The sequence below is a fragment of the Diabrotica virgifera genome, chromosome 5 (genome assembly GCF_917563875.1).
Source record: "Diabrotica virgifera virgifera chromosome 5, PGI_DIABVI_V3a".
In the NCBI taxonomy this organism is placed as follows: domain Eukaryota; kingdom Metazoa; phylum Arthropoda; class Insecta; order Coleoptera; family Chrysomelidae; genus Diabrotica; species Diabrotica virgifera.
The window spans coordinates 256,361,218-256,377,736 of NC_065447.1; the positions used below are offsets into that span (position 1 = coordinate 256,361,218).

General features: G+C 32.2%; 2 protein-coding genes across 2 annotated transcripts in view; one reads left to right on the top strand and one right to left on the bottom strand.

The window, feature by feature from the left end:
- The window catches only part of LOC114326125 (double-stranded RNA-specific editase Adar), a 30,179-nt gene extending 24,226 nt beyond the window's left edge, over positions 1–5,953 (bottom strand). The window contains exons 1-2 of the mRNA XM_028274367.2: positions 5,713–5,953; positions 5,211–5,655 (exon numbers count right to left, since the gene is read on the bottom strand). Of these exons, the coding sequence (XP_028130168.2) occupies positions 5,211–5,586 (376 nt within the window). The 5' untranslated portion in view covers positions 5,587–5,655; positions 5,713–5,953. The remainder of the gene's footprint in view (positions 1–5,210; positions 5,656–5,712) is intronic.
- Positions 5,954–9,495: 3,542 nt separating this feature from the next.
- On the top strand, positions 9,496–15,730 carry LOC114326129 (glycerol-3-phosphate phosphatase). Its single transcript, XM_028274371.2, has 4 exons — positions 9,496–9,861; positions 10,606–10,743; positions 14,166–14,515; positions 14,968–15,730. Exons 1-4 carry the CDS (start codon positions 9,502–9,504, stop codon positions 15,146–15,148), a joined length of 1,029 nt encoding a protein of 342 aa, XP_028130172.2. The 5' UTR covers positions 9,496–9,501; the 3' UTR covers positions 15,149–15,730.
- Positions 15,731–16,519: the final 789 nt, after the last annotated feature.

Below are 16,519 nucleotides of genomic sequence, written 5' to 3' on the forward strand. Positions count from 1 at the left end.
AGAAACGTGAAGCAGAGAAACTACGATATCAAAAGATTAAAAATGATCCAGAAAAATATGAATTGCAAAAGCAAAAATATTTAAATAAGAAGGAGAAAGGACTTATAAAGACTGTCGATAAAATGACTCCTAGAGAGCAACGTAAGGCACAGAAGATATGGAGAAAGAAAGCAAGAGAGCGAAGGCAACGACTTGCGCTTCAAAATATAACTAATCTTTCGGTAACGCCATCGTTGTCAGACGGTAATGATCAAAGTGTTAATTCTCATAGAAGGGTTGTAGCTGCCAAACTTAAATCAGACCGAGCCAGAAGACAAAGATATTTAAATAATAAGAAAAAAGATGAGACCATAAATAAACTTAAAACTAAATTAGCATGTTACAAAAAAAGATTACAAAGATTACGAAAGCCTGAAAAACTGACACCTAACAGCAAAATAGAACAGGTGTTGAATTCTCCAAGTTCCAGAGAAACAGTGAAGAAAAATTTATTGTTTGCAGAAGTGCTCAATCAACAATTAAAAGAAAATTATTCTTCTCTTCCAAATAATAAAGAAAAAAGAATTTTCAAAAGAATGATAAGCGGGAAACTGGTGAGAAAATATGGCATACTACAAAATGAAAAAAATATGAAACCTCTAAGAAAAATTAAATACGTACAATTACTGGAAAATAAAAGGAAAGCCAAAACAAATCATGAAATAATCAAGAGAAAAATTATAAATTTTCTCCAAGATGACTCAAATACGAGGTTATGTGCCGGCAAAAGAGATTATTTGACGAAGAAAGGAGATCGTAAACAAAAGAGAGTTCTTGTGGATACTCTAAGAAATCTTCACATATCTTTCATGAAGACCTGCAACATCAAAATATCATATCCTCAATTCTGTCGCTTTAAGCCATTTTGGATAGTACAGCCCAATTGCGACAAACGTGACACTTGTTTGTGCATTACACACGCCAATATGGATCTGATGCTCACAGCTCTATTTCAAGCTAAGATTATCTCTGTATCAAAGCATCAAAATCTCCTTCATATAATTTGTTGCAATAGGTATAACGAACAGTGTCTTTCCCGAGACTGCTTAACTTGTAAAAATAAAGGACTCAAATACAAAGAATTTGATAATAGTATTCAAATTGTCTACAGGAAGTGGGAATCTGTCTCTACCAATATAACTGATCCAAAAACACATAAGGCAAAAAAAGTGACTAAATATTTGAAAAAATCTCTACAGATTTATCCTCGTGATTTGGTTATGCAATTAGAATATTATTTGGACAATTTTCTTCAACACGAACTAAACATAGTCCATCAGCACTCTGGTCTTAGGATTAAAAAAACAAATTTAACTGTAAAAGAAGCTGTGCTTCATATGGACTTTAGTGAAAACTACTTAACTAAATACGCAGAAGAGATTCAGGCATTCCATTTTGGAGGTTCGCGTCAACAGATAAGTCTGCACACGGTCGTCAGCTACACAAAAGAAGAAGCATCAGGTGGAGTAAAAACTACTTGCTATTGTTCGTTGTCACAAAATTTGTCACATTCACCTCCAGCTATATGGGCACACTTACAGCCCATTTTGAACATCCTGCCACCCGAAGTAGAGATTCTCCATTTCTGGAGCGATGGACCCGTGACACAATACCGCAACAAATACATGTTTCACTTTCTTGTCATCCATTTAACAGAATTCTACCCAAACCTTACACACTTTTCGTGGAATTACCATGAAGCTGGACACGGTAAGGGGGCTCCTGATGGTGTCGGAGCTGTTTGCAAGAGATCTGCAGACAGATTAGTGGCTAGTGGTCAAGATATAGCATCTCTGAGCGATTTGTCAAATGCTATTCAGAAAAACTGTCCTAGCATCAACGTTTTCGTTATTGATGACGAAAGTATCCTTGAGAAAGAAGCTTTGATTGCTAGTTGTAAAGAACAAATAAAGAGTTTCCCCGGTACATTGCGTGTCCATCAAGTGTCATGGAGCATTGAAGATCCAAAAAAATTGAAAATGAAGTCTTTAAGCTGCTTTTGCAATGGAAATTGTGATCATTTCAAAATTGGTGTCATAATATACTCCGATAATAAAAATGCTCCTCTCCGAGTCGAGGATGTTTATGGACCTGATTCGGAGTCTGAAAACGAGAATCCATATGATAGTGAACAACTCATTACACCAAAAGATGGCAAGCACCAGAAAGTGAATGATCAGCAACCATCAACATCCAAAAAAACATTTAAAAACGGTGATTTTATTCTTGTCAAACTACTCTCTAAAAAAACAGAGTACCGTTACGTGGCTATGTGTACGGGTTTGGAAGAAGATGACGAAATGCAGGTAGTTTTCTGTAAAATAGGGGACAAAACTGGAAAAGTATTTAAGGTAGAAGAAAACGATATTTCATTCATTTCAGAAGATCAGATTGTTCAGACACTACCTATGCCAACTCTTATTTTGAAAGGGCAGAGGATGTTCTACTCTTTCAAAGAGTCTGTGAATGTGTTTGAGAAAGCTTAAGAATTTGTGTTTTGATAATGTAGGCAAGAGAGTGCATTTCTTGTTTGTTGTTTTTATGTTATTTTAGAATTATTACATGTTCATTTATTAAAATGTAGCAAAGGTACAGGTAATATGAAAATTAACCTGGTTATCGCAAGTCTGACTATTTGTATTACTTAAAAGACTTATATATAATTAGTATGAATAAAAGAATGTTTTATTGTTTGTTGTAACCACAAAAATATTTTGTATGACATGTTAATTCCATATAAAAAATTTGTGTAGTGTCAAGAAGATGTAAGACACTTTTGCTGTAAGTCTTCAATGAAAACAGGCTGAAATAAGTCTGATTTAGCTATGTTTAATTTGATTGGTAAAAATGATAGTATGATTCTATGTTAAATACCATGTTTAATTAAAGTTGATTTTACTAATTTTGTTACTTTTACTGCCACAAATTCTCTCCCCTGGCCAAATAAGTATCTACCCTGATCTTGATGTCTCTACCCTGCCCAATATATTTACCCTGGCTTTGTAAAAAGTAATAAAATATGCATAAATTGACTTGCCCTTGTGTGAAAAGATAGTTAAGTAGGACACAAATCATAATATAAGGGTTTAATGTCAAAACAGCAACTTTTCTCCTTGGCCGTATTCTCTATGTACTTGATACCTCTTATATGAGAATTGCCCAAATAAGATTAATATTATCCTCATTACACCAGTGCTCCTGAATACATAGAATGTCAGGTTTTTCAGCATTAGAAAAAAGCTCAAGATTTAAAAGTTTGTTTGTTAAACATTGTACATTAACCGAGATTAACTTCAATTTAAAGTCATTTACTATACGTGAAATAGTTGTATTGCTTGAGGACCCACCTAATGCGACAGCGTCCTCCTCATCTTGAAAAACGAGACTAATGCTCCGCTGGGCCAGATTTCTCGCTTCCATGCATTCTTAATTAAGTCTCGTCTAATGGTCACTTTCATGGATGCATATATGTCAGGTTTTTTGGACTGATGGATTTCGCATTTTACGCCATCTAAATGATTTTCCAGGAACTTTTCTAATTGCTCCGGTTTTGTATCAGGCTTTAGGCGAGTCACATGTAGGTTGATCATTTGTGGAACAGCCTCAATGTTGCAAGGTGACTCGGTACTTCCAACTAAGAACTTCCTCTTTTTTCTATGAGCTACCTGTGTCCACGCACCGTTGCTTGAAGACTCTGAAAGAACCGGAGCATTATTTTCAGTGTTCAACAGATTATGTAAAACAGTTTGAGTTTTGGCTTCTTGCATTGCGGCACTCATTTGTCTTGATGTAATGTATTTTTTTTCATTTGGCACTTCATTTCCAAAGTTTGTCGATGTTGAGGATCGCGCTAGCGTTCCGTCTGCAGGAATTTTAGTCACTACTAATTCAGTTTGTTTACTATTAGTAAGGTCATTAACATTTTGTAGTTGTTTATCATCTTTACCAGGGGAAGTCCAGTTTTTTCTTTTGTCAACGTTAATTACCTTGAATTCAGGTTCTTTAGTTTTTTGTTTTACTTTTTCTTCAAGGAGCTCGTTAGTTCTTTTTAACAATTGATTATTATCAAATAAAATTTTATATTTTTCCTCTTTTTCACTTAAAATTGTTTTTAGAAAATCAATTTCCAACTGTAGGATATGTGCATTTACCTCTTGAGTATGACTTACTGAGTTTCCTTTCGGATTTTCAGATTGTTCACATGTCTCACATACAATTCTAGTATCACATAACTTTATACATTTCTGCTTTTTTCTTGATGAACAAGATAAATGAAAAATACTTCCACATTTTATGCACACTATAACGTTAGTAGTTTTCTGGCAACATTTGAATGCTTTTTCCTTAAAATTCTCATCATTTACAGAGCATTCTCAAGAATAAAAAACCGCTAAATGCAGTAAAAATGAGTGGCGCATACAATATTCCAGCTACAAAAGATCTGATATGAATATTACGTGGCACGAAAATATATTTTCATTTTGATGCAAAACAAAATTCTAGTTTTATTTCAAAAGAGTTTTTCATAATATTTGCCCAATTTGAAGTAAAACGCCACAAAAGAGTAACTTTGATACAGATTGAATTTTGAAACTCTTTTGTGGCGCGTTTACTTCAAATTTAGCAAATATTATGAAAATATCTTTTAAAATAAAACTATAATTTTGTTTTGCTTCAAAATGAAAATACATTTTCGTGCCACGTAATATTCATATCAGATCTTTTGTAGCTGGAATATTGTATGTGCCACTCATTTTTACGGCGTTTAGCGGTTTTTTATTCTATTTTATTTTATTTATTTATGTTAGATTATATCATAACAATACATATTTAAAACAAATTTTTATTTTATACATGAAAACAGAACAAACGCTAAAATAAAAGATAAGTAACAGGTATAAAGAAACAGAATAAACACTAAAATATAACTGCAGTATGTAATTCCTCTTATATGTGGGGCTAATTTATGTGCAAAGTGCAAAAAACTCATCACATCAACATATTTTTATTCACATGAAACAGAGTATAAACTTATGCTTTATGCTCATACTCATGAGTTTATACTCCGTTTTTTTTTCATACCACAGATTGTTTAGATATGTACTGATGAGTACAAAAAGAAATGAGACACAATACTAAAAAATTACAAAAATTAGAGTAGAAAAACTAACCTGGAACCGTTTTCTTGGAGAGAAATGTACCATTAGTCGGAAACTGAATAAACGACTTCAACGCTTCAGTTGCGGCTTCAAATTTGGCAGCTTTTTTGGAGTTCCCAACACCGAAATACTTTTGTCCATCAACTTCAACACATATCTTGAAGGTTGGATTGTGAGATGGACCCATGTGTTCAATTATATCGTATTTCAATCCCAGCCGGAGCTCATTTAGTAGCGAAATCGGATTTTTCTCCTGCAAATTTATATTTTTGGGTTCGCTTTTTCTTTTCTTTTGAGGGTTAAGGTAATCATCTTCTTGGGATCGTTTTCCGGATGATTTTTCTTCTACACTTGTCTCCAAGGATTCGGTTTCCAATTCGTTTGCCATTGTATTTAACTAATAAACCTTTTCTGGATCGGTTTTTATAATTATATTTCAAATAACACGTTCTCCTCACTAAAATTGATGTACTTTTTCAGATTTCGTTAAACAATGTGCAATGGACGCGCTTACCAGTCAACCGCAGTAAATATTGTTTGCTAAAATTTAATTAAGTTATAATCACTGAGCAACCAACTTTTTTTTGTTTAAATCAAACTATCGTTACATTTATACTGAGTAAAATAATCACGAGTGGAAACTACCGCAGGAAAACTATAATTGATAAGAATATTCACAATTTTTTTATTTTCAATCAAGAGTTTTTAGAAAAGAGAAAACCTCACTACCACTCCTACCACTACACACAGTATCTATGTCAATTGTCAATTACTTGTCAGTAGTCACTAGTGGCTGTGTCATAGCGTGGTCATAGCCACCTTTACTTAACAAGCCATGAAGTTGAAACTTGGCAACGTCTATTGGTAGACCGATTAATTATGACAGTTCTCATTTGTTTTTAAATAATTTTCACTGTATTCATAGGCGCCCATACACACGGGCAGGAGGGGGCCGTGGCCCCCCCCTAGCTTTTCGGGAAAGAAAAAAATTAAATTTATATTACATAAACGCATTTTTGTCAAAACATTATTGGATAATTTTGAGAGATAAATTGGAAACAACATATTTATTAATAAAAAAAATTCACATATTGGGTAGTTATTAATAGTTTAACAGAAAATCTTTGTGTCTGCGACAGTGGTCTGTATGGAATGTGCATAATACACATTTCCCACAATCAGGTTATGCTACTAACGAAAACATTGACAGAGATTAGAGGCGTGGGAAACATATACACTGTAATCGACACCCAAAATTACAAATTAAATGAATCATTTATACTGCAAAAAAACCATATCAGCAAGAATCTGATCGATAATCACTAATGAGCCATTAGTCTTTAACAACTGGTATAAAGTAATTATATTTTATATTTTGAAAAAATTCATACTGAAAAATAATTTTTAAAATTTATTTAACATAGTCAAATTTTAGTTTGCAAAAGTATTTTTTTAGTAAGTAGATTATTTTTAAAGTGTGCATTATGATGAACAGAACAATTTTATTTAAATGAAAAACAGGTGATCTTTCATGATGAATGAGTGTTATATACAGGGTGTCCCAAAAGTAGCGGAAAAGCCGAATAATTCGCGAAATGAACATCGGATCGAAAAACTGAAAAATACGTGTTCAATAATTTTCAAAAATCTATGCGATGACACTAAACAAGTCCACCACTTCAGCCCCTGGGTGTGGAGCGGGTAACTTTAAAATCTTAAATGGAACCCCTAATTTTTGTTACAGATTTGGATTTTCCTTGTAAAAATAAGCAAATTTTAGTCGAGATATTTTGCGAATTGTGGATAGGTAGATAGCGCTATAATCGGAAAAAACGGTATATCGTGATACCACAGCAAAATTATAGAAACGGTCTAATATCTCGAGAGATATATGTACTTCCAAATAAAACTAAAAAACACGTGTTTAATATTTTTCAAAAATCTATAGAATGACACAAAACAGGATTTTTCATTCCACACTCTGGAGGTGGGGTGAGAGTTAACTTTAAAATCTTAAATAGGAACCCCCGTTTTTTCTTGCAGATTGAGTTTCCTCCTCAAAAAATAAGTAACATTTATTCGAACTTTTTTAGAATTGTTGACGGATGGCGCTATATTCGGAAAATGCGATTTATTTGCGCCATCTATCAACAATTCTAAAAATGTTTGGAATATGTGTGCCTTATTTTTCATAAGGATTCTATATCTGCAAAAATAAAGGGGGCTCCTTTTTAAGATTTTAAAGTAAAAACTTGGTTCGACACATACTCTTGGTTAGTCTGCTCGTCAAAGTTGAAGGGAAGGGTTTGCAAGCATTGTATTCTTTTCAAACGGGTTTTAAAGAGAGGCTCAACTTTTGTGGTACCCATGACATTTCCATTTAAAAACTTGGTCTAGTGTTTAAATGTATGAATAATTCCTCACAACAGGGTTCAAACTAGGTTTTTTGGGTGGTTTAAACTACAGTAGACTCCCTCTATAACGAGAACTGAAATGGTGAATTAATTATCTCGTTATAAGCGGATCTCGTTATATCAAACAATAATAATATTGAAATCTTTTGATGCCTCTTACGTAGTTTATTATGTGTCGATGGTCAACCTGAACAGTGAACAATGAGACTTCGCCATATCGGTCGATAAACAGGCAGATGTTTATTACAGGTGGCCGAGTTTATTATAGCACTGGCTTCGATAATAAGACAGATGTTGGGCATTTCTATGTACAGGTAGTTGGGGCATTTATTTATTTATGACCATTAGAACGCTAAAAACAGGTAAAGACAAGTATTCTTCGATTTAAATTTTCCTCGTTATAACCAAATATGCCTCGTTATAGAGCGTTATAGTTCAATAGGAATTTCATGGGACACCTAATGTACCTCGTTATAAGCGAAACCTCGTTATATCCGTGTTCGTTATAGAGAGAGTCTACTGTATATATTGTCATCCGAAATATACAAAATGTAATGTGCAACATCTTCACGTTTGGCCCCCCCCTAAAAATTTTTATATGGGCGCCCTTGACTGTATTTACAGAAAAACTGAAATATTTTACAATATTTCGTGATCCAAATTATAAAGAATATTAAAAGGTATGTTATTAAGATGATTTTAGTTCAATATAATATATTTTTACATAAACTTGCGTGCATATAGAAATCCGTCCACTTAAAAATTTTGTCATTTTTAATGTCTTATATTTCCTAAAGCTGTTGGCAGATTTAAGTGATTTTTTTAATATTTTATAGCCTAATTCTTTAACAATACCGCTGTAATAATATTGATGCTAACCAGTTAAATTTTTATGGTGTACCGGGCATTTATAAAATACTGAAATTAAAACCCAACTATAGACTCTGGTTTTCTTAACATTCTGCTTTTTTGATTTAATTCGCTTATGTTTAACAACTAGATTTGTTCTTTATCAATTCAGGGTGTTTCTAAATAAGTGCGACAAACTTTAAGGGGAAAGAAACAAAATGCAAAATTTTGACGCCTGTATTTTAAATGTAATCATTTTTTTCGAATGCTGAGAAAACTAATAAGTATTTTTGAAAAATTTAAACGCAGAATAAAAGATTACTTTATTACCGAGGGCCGAAAGTCCCTTAAAATGAATACAAAGTTTTTTTAATGACATATTTGAAACTAAAAATCACACTAAATTTTCTTAGTTTTTCACCCCTGTAACTTATTAAAATAAACATAGAAGTTTTCAGGGACTTTCGGCCCTCGGTCCCAACGTAATCTTTCACTCTGCGTTTAAATTCTTGAAAAATACTTATTAGTTTTCTTAGGATTCGAAAAAAATGAATCCCGTTTATATTCTTGTTATTGGTTTTTTTTTGTATAATAAACGTTACTTACAAGGAATTACTTTTAATATTATTTTGTACAAACTTCTAATTAATAATATTTTCTTGTTCGACTCAAAAAATACTATAAATTTTACCAGAATTTGTACTTTAAAATCGTAGTTTCGAAAGCGGTAGTCCGAAAGTCAGACTACCGACGTCATCAATTGCGACGTTGCCTTTTTCTCTTCATGGCTTGTAAAGTAAAGGTGGCTATGGCTGTGTACAAACCATACAAACAAACAGCAACGAACTTTTCAATCAAAGATGATAAATGAATAAATTTTTCTTGTGCTCTGAAATACAAGAGAATACAATTAAGAAAATTATTTCGAAAAAATTCTATAAAAAAAATATGTTCAACATGTAAAAATTGGCCTTGAAATTTTCTATGTTGACAGAATTTTGTGCTGTGTTCTAGCTTTGTAAATAAGAGCGAGAAGAAGAATGTTAAGTAAAATTTTAAGGTTATTTATCTGCCAATTCATGCCCAAAAAGTCCAAAGACTCCAGTGTAATTCACTCATTACTACCAAGTAAAAAAATGTTTCCTAACCATCCTTCACTAACAGACATCTCTAAATTAAGTAAAGTAGAAGTAACTAAAATTTTAGATGGTATTGACACTGTATTACTAGACTGTGATGGAGTTTTGTGGTTGGAGAATGAACCAATACCAGGTTCAGTAGAAGTTGTTAATATGCTGAAAGAAATTGGGAAGAAGATAGCATTTGTTACTAATAATTCCACAAAAATACGAGAAGATTTTGTTATTAAAGCTAAAAGGATGGGATATAATGTAGAAAAGGTTAATAACTATTTTGTTTTAAGTTAGGGACAGGTACTTACATTCCAAATTAATTCTTTTTTATTGTTATGAACAATAAGGGCGGCTGGTTGTGGGGTTTATTATATATACTCCATCATCAGGTCCAGTAGTAGAAACTTAACCCTTTCGTGACGGGAGTTTTTAAATGTGCCATGCCCCAGATACAGGAGACGCATATATTCACTTGCATCAAAATGTACTTCAGAGCAAGAAACATTATATTCATTTTTATAAATAATTAATAGAACGTTTATCTTGTGTGCTTGTTTATTCAATTTTGCACTAATGAACTTGTTTACCACAAAAGTCGGGAAATGGATAGATGCGAGGAAGTGTTAAATGGAAGCGCAATGCCCAAAGACCCCCGTATATGAGGCAAGAAAACTTTTGCATGTATATGTAGTTCCCAACGTTAAAGGGTTAATAGACAAATTTTAACTCACCAGAACTTTAACACCTTCGATGAGTTATGAGACAAATATACCTCATATTAGATTAGCGATTGGCTGCATCGTAAGGTACTGTGGCATAGGTTCACTATGGGACATATAATCATTGTAACACACTCAACGCAAGTTTATCTAAATGCAGCGAAGGTATTACAACTATATACAACTATTAGGGAATGATAAATCTTTTATAGACCATACTGGCTTATCAAACTTTTTAGTCTGTAATTCTAATGAAACATTACATTTTATTTACAAAAATATTCACTTTTAGGAGGACATTATATCCACAGCATATCTAGTGGTTTCCTATCTAAAAAGCCATCGATTTAGTAAGAAAGTATATGTGATTGGTTCTAAAGGAATTGCACAAGAACTAGAATCAGCTGGAATTAAACATCTAGGGATTGGTGTAAGATGAAATTGTTTTTATTAAAATCATAAATAATATTCTCACAACAAATACTCAAAACCATTTGTTCATTCTCATAGTACTAGTATAATAGTCACAAATCGATATTATACAGGGTGTAACAAAAATGTAGATTATAAATTAAGCACATATTCTAGGACCAAAAATAGTTCGATTAAACCTAACTTATCTTAGTACAAATCTGCACATAAAATGTTACAGCCCTTTGAAGTAAAAATGAAACTCGATTTTTTCTAATACAGTGAAAACCGTTTGTAATGGATTCCAAGGGACCTAGGGTTTTGTCTATTATAGCCGATTTCTATTACAACTAATAAATCATTTATAATGTACTGTCTACTATTCGTGATTTATATCATTTGTAATGGATTTGTAAATGATTTTCCAAAAATTACAAGATGTATGTTCTATTTATTGACAAATGCAAGAATACTAGAAAACCAGATTTGATTGCACAGTATGAGGAACAAGTTTTGAAGATCTCTCTATTACAATTGATTTTTACAGGGGACAGGACAGGAATTTGTATCTATTACAGTCGATATTTACACTACAAACGATTGTCTATTACAAATGACTCCTATGCTTTAACTCCATAACACTCGGAAGGACTGAAGGATTTGTCCATTACAAGTGATAGTCTACTATAATTGATTTTATTAAGATTCAAAAAGATTCAAAAACTATATACAGTTTTCACTGTATATCAAAAACTGTTATGAGATTTTATATTGAAAATGGGCATGTGGCTTTCTTATGGTAGGAACATTTAAAAAAATATCAGTAGAATTTGTGCATCCCATAAAAATTTAATGGGGTTTTATTCCCTTAAGTCCCCCAGATGATTGTTTACATTCCAATTAAATAGTTAAACACAATGTTTTTAAGTCTTTTTGTCTCTTAGTACATTTTCAATAACTTTTATTGAGATATTTTGAACATTTGTAAAATCCACCACATATTTCTAAATGGTTAAGTAAGATTACCAGTAGAGACTTGGTAATAATATGAAAATTTATTTATAATTTACATTTTGTTAGGTACTCAGAAAAAAAACCCACATTGGAATGTACACAAACATTTGGGAGGCTTTAAAGGAACAAAACCCCCATAAAATTTTTGTGGGGTGCACAAATTTCACTGTTATTTTTTTTAAGATGTTCCTGCCATAAGAAAGCCACATGCTCATTTTCAATATACTCTAACTTCGATATATTGGAAAAAATCGATTTTCATTTTGCAACTTCAAAGAGCTGTAACTTTTTTTTATGTTCATATTTGTACACTTCCCGTCATAAAAAACTGGTACACTTTTTTTCCCAATGTAAACCTGTGTTCAAACTTGACACAGTGGTTCGTGAATCTCTTCGTTGTTGCCATTACAGATAACGGAATTGCACTAAATCTAAATAAAAAAATAGCATTTAAAAATATATAAAGTTTGTAGATAAGTATTATTTTTATCATTAATAACAAAAAACCGTATCTAATAAATTTAATAAACAGAGAGAGGGTTAAGTTAATCTTAAAAATCCACTTATGATTGAATAATTGAATGATTAAACATAATAAAAAGCAATAGTTCCAGTCCTCGATGACTTATTTAATTACTTAGATAACGTCTGTCAGATTTGACAAGTTGGTCAAAGTAAATTTTTAACGATGCCACATCAGTATGATAAAACGAGAATAATTTCTAAAATAGAAGATGGTTGGTCTGTCCGAAAACTGGCTTAAGAATTGAATAATATTTTCGTTGAACTGGCAACGATGCCCTAGAAATTAGAATGACACATTTGACAAGACCAACTTACACAACTTGAAAAACACAATTTTCGGTTATAAGAGTTGTACAATGCGACAAGCGAGTACTGGCGGCTGACCTTCTCGTATTCTGCATTTGTCGCCGTGTATTTTCACTCAAGGTCACGCGCCACCTCTGACTTGTCGGATAGTACCAGTTTTTTTTGACGCGAAGTGTACTAAGGTAAGTTAGGTTCAATCAAACTACACTCCTGGCCAAAAAAACCTGGACACCTTAAAAATTGTTCATTTTTGATGTCTGGAATCTCATAGACCCGTTGTCCGATTTTAGTGATTTTTTTAATATGTTATAGCCTTATTCTCTAAGAATATGGATGTAGTAATAGTGTTGTTGAACATGTAAATGTCATTGTATACCGGGTGTAACAATAATACTGTGTTTTTTCCTGAAAGTTCGTAACACCCTGTGGAATATTCTAGCATTTAAAAAATACTGAAATTAAAACTCAGTTGTAGCCCTAGCCTCTCTTAACATTCTGCTTTTTGACTCATTCACTTATGTTGGATAATGAAAAAGTTAGGTACTTTGACAAGTAGCCACGTTCTTCATCAATATAGGGTGTTTCTAAATAAGTGCGACAAACTTAAAGGGGTAATTCTGCATGAAAAAATAATGACCGTTTAATTTATAAACATATGTCTGCAAATGCTTCGTTTCCGAGATACCGGGTGTTCAATTTTTTCTTACACACTGACGATTTATTTATTGCTCTAAAACCGGTTGAAATATGCAAATTAAATTTGGTGAGTTTTAAGAGGCAGTAATTGCGCATTTTTTGACTACAATTATGTATTTTATATTCACCATTGGCGTGCATACGGGTCATATTACCCGGTCATATTACCTGTATGCACGCCAATGGCGAATATAAAATTTTTAGTTGTATGCCAAAAAATGTGAAATAACTACCTCTTAAAACCTACCAAATTTCATTTGCACATCTCAACCGGTTTTAGAGCAGTAAATAAATCATCTGTTTGTAAGAAAAAATTCAACATCCGGTATCTCGGAAACGAAGCATTTGCGGACATATGTTTATAAAGCAAACTGTCATTATTTTTTCATGCAGAATTAACCCTTAAAGTTTGTCGCACTTATTTAGAAACACCCTGTATTGATGAAGAACATGGCTAGTTGTCAAAGTACCTAACTTTTTTATTATCCAACATAAGTGAATGAGTCAAAAAGCAGAATGTTAAGAAAGGCTAAGGCTACAATTGAATTTTAATTGCAATATTTTTTAAATGCTAGAATATTCCACTGGGTGTTACGAACTTTCAGGAAAAAACACAGTATTATTGTTACACCCGGTATACAATAACATTTACATGTTCAGCAACACTATTACTACATCCATATTCTTAGAGAATAAGGCTATAACATATTAAAAAAATCACTAAAATCGGACAACAGGTTTATGAGATTCGAGACATCAAAAATGACCAATTTTTAAGGTGTCCAGGTTTTTTTGGCCAGGAGTGTATTTTTGGTACCAGAATATATGATTTAACTTATGACCTACCTTTTTGTTACACTCTGTATAATATCCTACAAGTATCTTCAATATTATTTCCAGCCAGATGTTATTCAAAATAACCTTGCTACCACTGTAGAGAATATCCATATTGACCCAGATGTAGGAGCTGTTGTAGTAGGATTTGATGAGCATTTATCATTCGTAAAAGTGATGAAAGCCGCTTCATACTTAAGCAAACCATCCTGCCTCTTTATAGCAACCAATACTGATGAAAGATTCCCCATGAGTTCAGATTTGATTGTGCCTGGTGCTGGAACTATGGTAAGAGCAGTGGAAACCGTTGCTCAACGAGAAGCCACTGTCCTTGGAAAACCAAACCCTTATATAGTTGATGCACTTATCACTGAACATGGGATAGATCCTAAGAGGACTATAATGGTTGGTGATAGGTAAGTCTACAAGTACAAATCTAGTTTTTATAAGACATATAAAAAGAGAAACACTTCAAAAAACAAGGTCAGAAATTTTCTCCAAAGGATTATTCCTTACACAAAGAGGAATCTGTATCAAATTTTAGGATGTACATAATTGGTACCATTCAATATCAAATGTATTCCTTATTGCACTTGCCATATTTGATGAGTTGAATGGGCCCATAACCTGTAGTTTTGTGAATTAAACACTTATACTTTTTTATTTATTACTCTAAATATTTAATAAGTCGGTAATAATACGACATTGAAAGGGAAATAGAGAGGAACACCTGTCAGTTTTGTGTATTAAAAGAAAATATTTTTGGTATACATTTTTAGGTTTATAAAAATGGTATACATTTATTTTTGAAAATATTTTTGTTCTATCTTTTCTATTTGTTAATTTACCATATAAATATTCTTTCTAGATGTAATACAGACATTTTATTAGGAACAAGATGTGGTTTTCAAACGCTCTTGGTGCTGACTGGCGTAACGACTCTGGAGTACATCCAACAACGTCAAAAATCTAGTAAAAAGGAAGACCAAGAATTGGTACCTGATTATTACCTAGACAGCTTAGGTGATTTATTACCGTTCCTAAAATAAATTAAACTAGTCAAATTTCATGCAGTTTAGACAATTTTAGACAAATTTTATGTTTTCGATCAATGGACTGAGTCATCAGGAAAATCCGAATTCTGTAGGTAGTATTTACACTTGAATGCCATTGGTTGGCAGTTTAGCCAATTTTCAAATTAGAAATGTCAAAATATGACATTTATGAATTGTCACTGTTGATATAAAGGTTTTTCTAATCAAACGGTGGTCAAAAAGTGGTGATATATTTTATTCAGCAAAAATTCGGAATTTTTTGATGACTCTATATTTTTAACTTAATAACAACTGAGATATCAAGGGGCCATATCCTTTGTGACGTCATACTTTGTGCATTCAACCACATTTTAATTCTATAACAGATTATTTTAAACTATTTTGTAAATTAACTAGATATAGCCAGATTCATCAATCACGGATCTAATTTATAAAATATTTAGCTCAAACAATTACAGTGAGTGTATCTTTCTCTGAGTTCTTTCCCTAGTGGGACTCTTCAATCATTTAGTTTAAGGCAAAACTGGGGCTGCTTCCAAGAATGATTTCAAATAACTTTCTTCGAATTCTTTCTGCTAATAATTGGTAAAACAATTTCTTTTATAGTAATTAGTCTTCTTTTTTCTTGCACATTCCTGATTTTTGTTCTCAAGATGGAATAGTCTAAAAAATTTTGTTTAGAATGAAGATGAAGCTAACATCAAAATAAATGACAGTGTGACGTCATACTAAAATTAAAAGGCCTATTGTATGATCACATTATACCTAAAAAGTGTTAGGTGTACTTTGGTACTATTATAGAGATAGAAGAAATTCAAAAATACCGAGAATATCCTTAGTGTTCAAAAAGTACTCACTGAAGGAGTACTAGTTCTATTTAGTTCCTTATAAATGTTGCTTTAATGGTGTATAGATACTGTTAAGATCTTTATCAGTGCTTCATCACTTCAATACAGCAAATAGAGATATAATATGTATTATATATCGTTTGTTTCGGAATTATAAATGTTCAACCAATGACTATGTTATTTGAATAGAAAATAATTTTGTGTGTAATAAAAATATCTTTAAATGGTAAAAGTGTACAACTGGCAGTATAAGAAACTGACAGCTGCAGTGTAAATAAAAGAGACATGAATTTAACAATGTTGTGGACAATAAAATAATGTATTGTCCCCCTTGAGGTATTGGTATTAGTGAAGCAGATGTAAAGATCTCTGCTGTATTTATATGTCACACTAACTCAAATATTTGTATATAATGCACTAAAAATTTATATACCTATGTTTAAAAAATGTTAAGAAAAATCAGGGTTGTTTTGTTTTAAACAACTGTTTTAAACATGTTTAAAACACTTAAATTAAA

What these genes read in the sequence shown, in the direction of transcription:
- LOC114326129 (XM_028274371.2), top strand. Translation starts at nt 9,502, where the DNA reads ATGTTAAGTAAAATTTTAAGGTTATTTATCTGCCAATTCATGCCCAAA. An exon ending in TGGGATATAATGTAGAAAAG is followed by an intron (nt 9,862 to 10,605) that starts GTTAATAACTAT and finishes ATTCACTTTTAG; the next exon opens with GAGGACATTATATCCACAGC. An exon ending in ACTATAATGGTTGGTGATAG is followed by an intron (nt 14,516 to 14,967) that starts GTAAGTCTACAA and finishes TATTCTTTCTAG; the next exon opens with ATGTAATACAGACATTTTAT.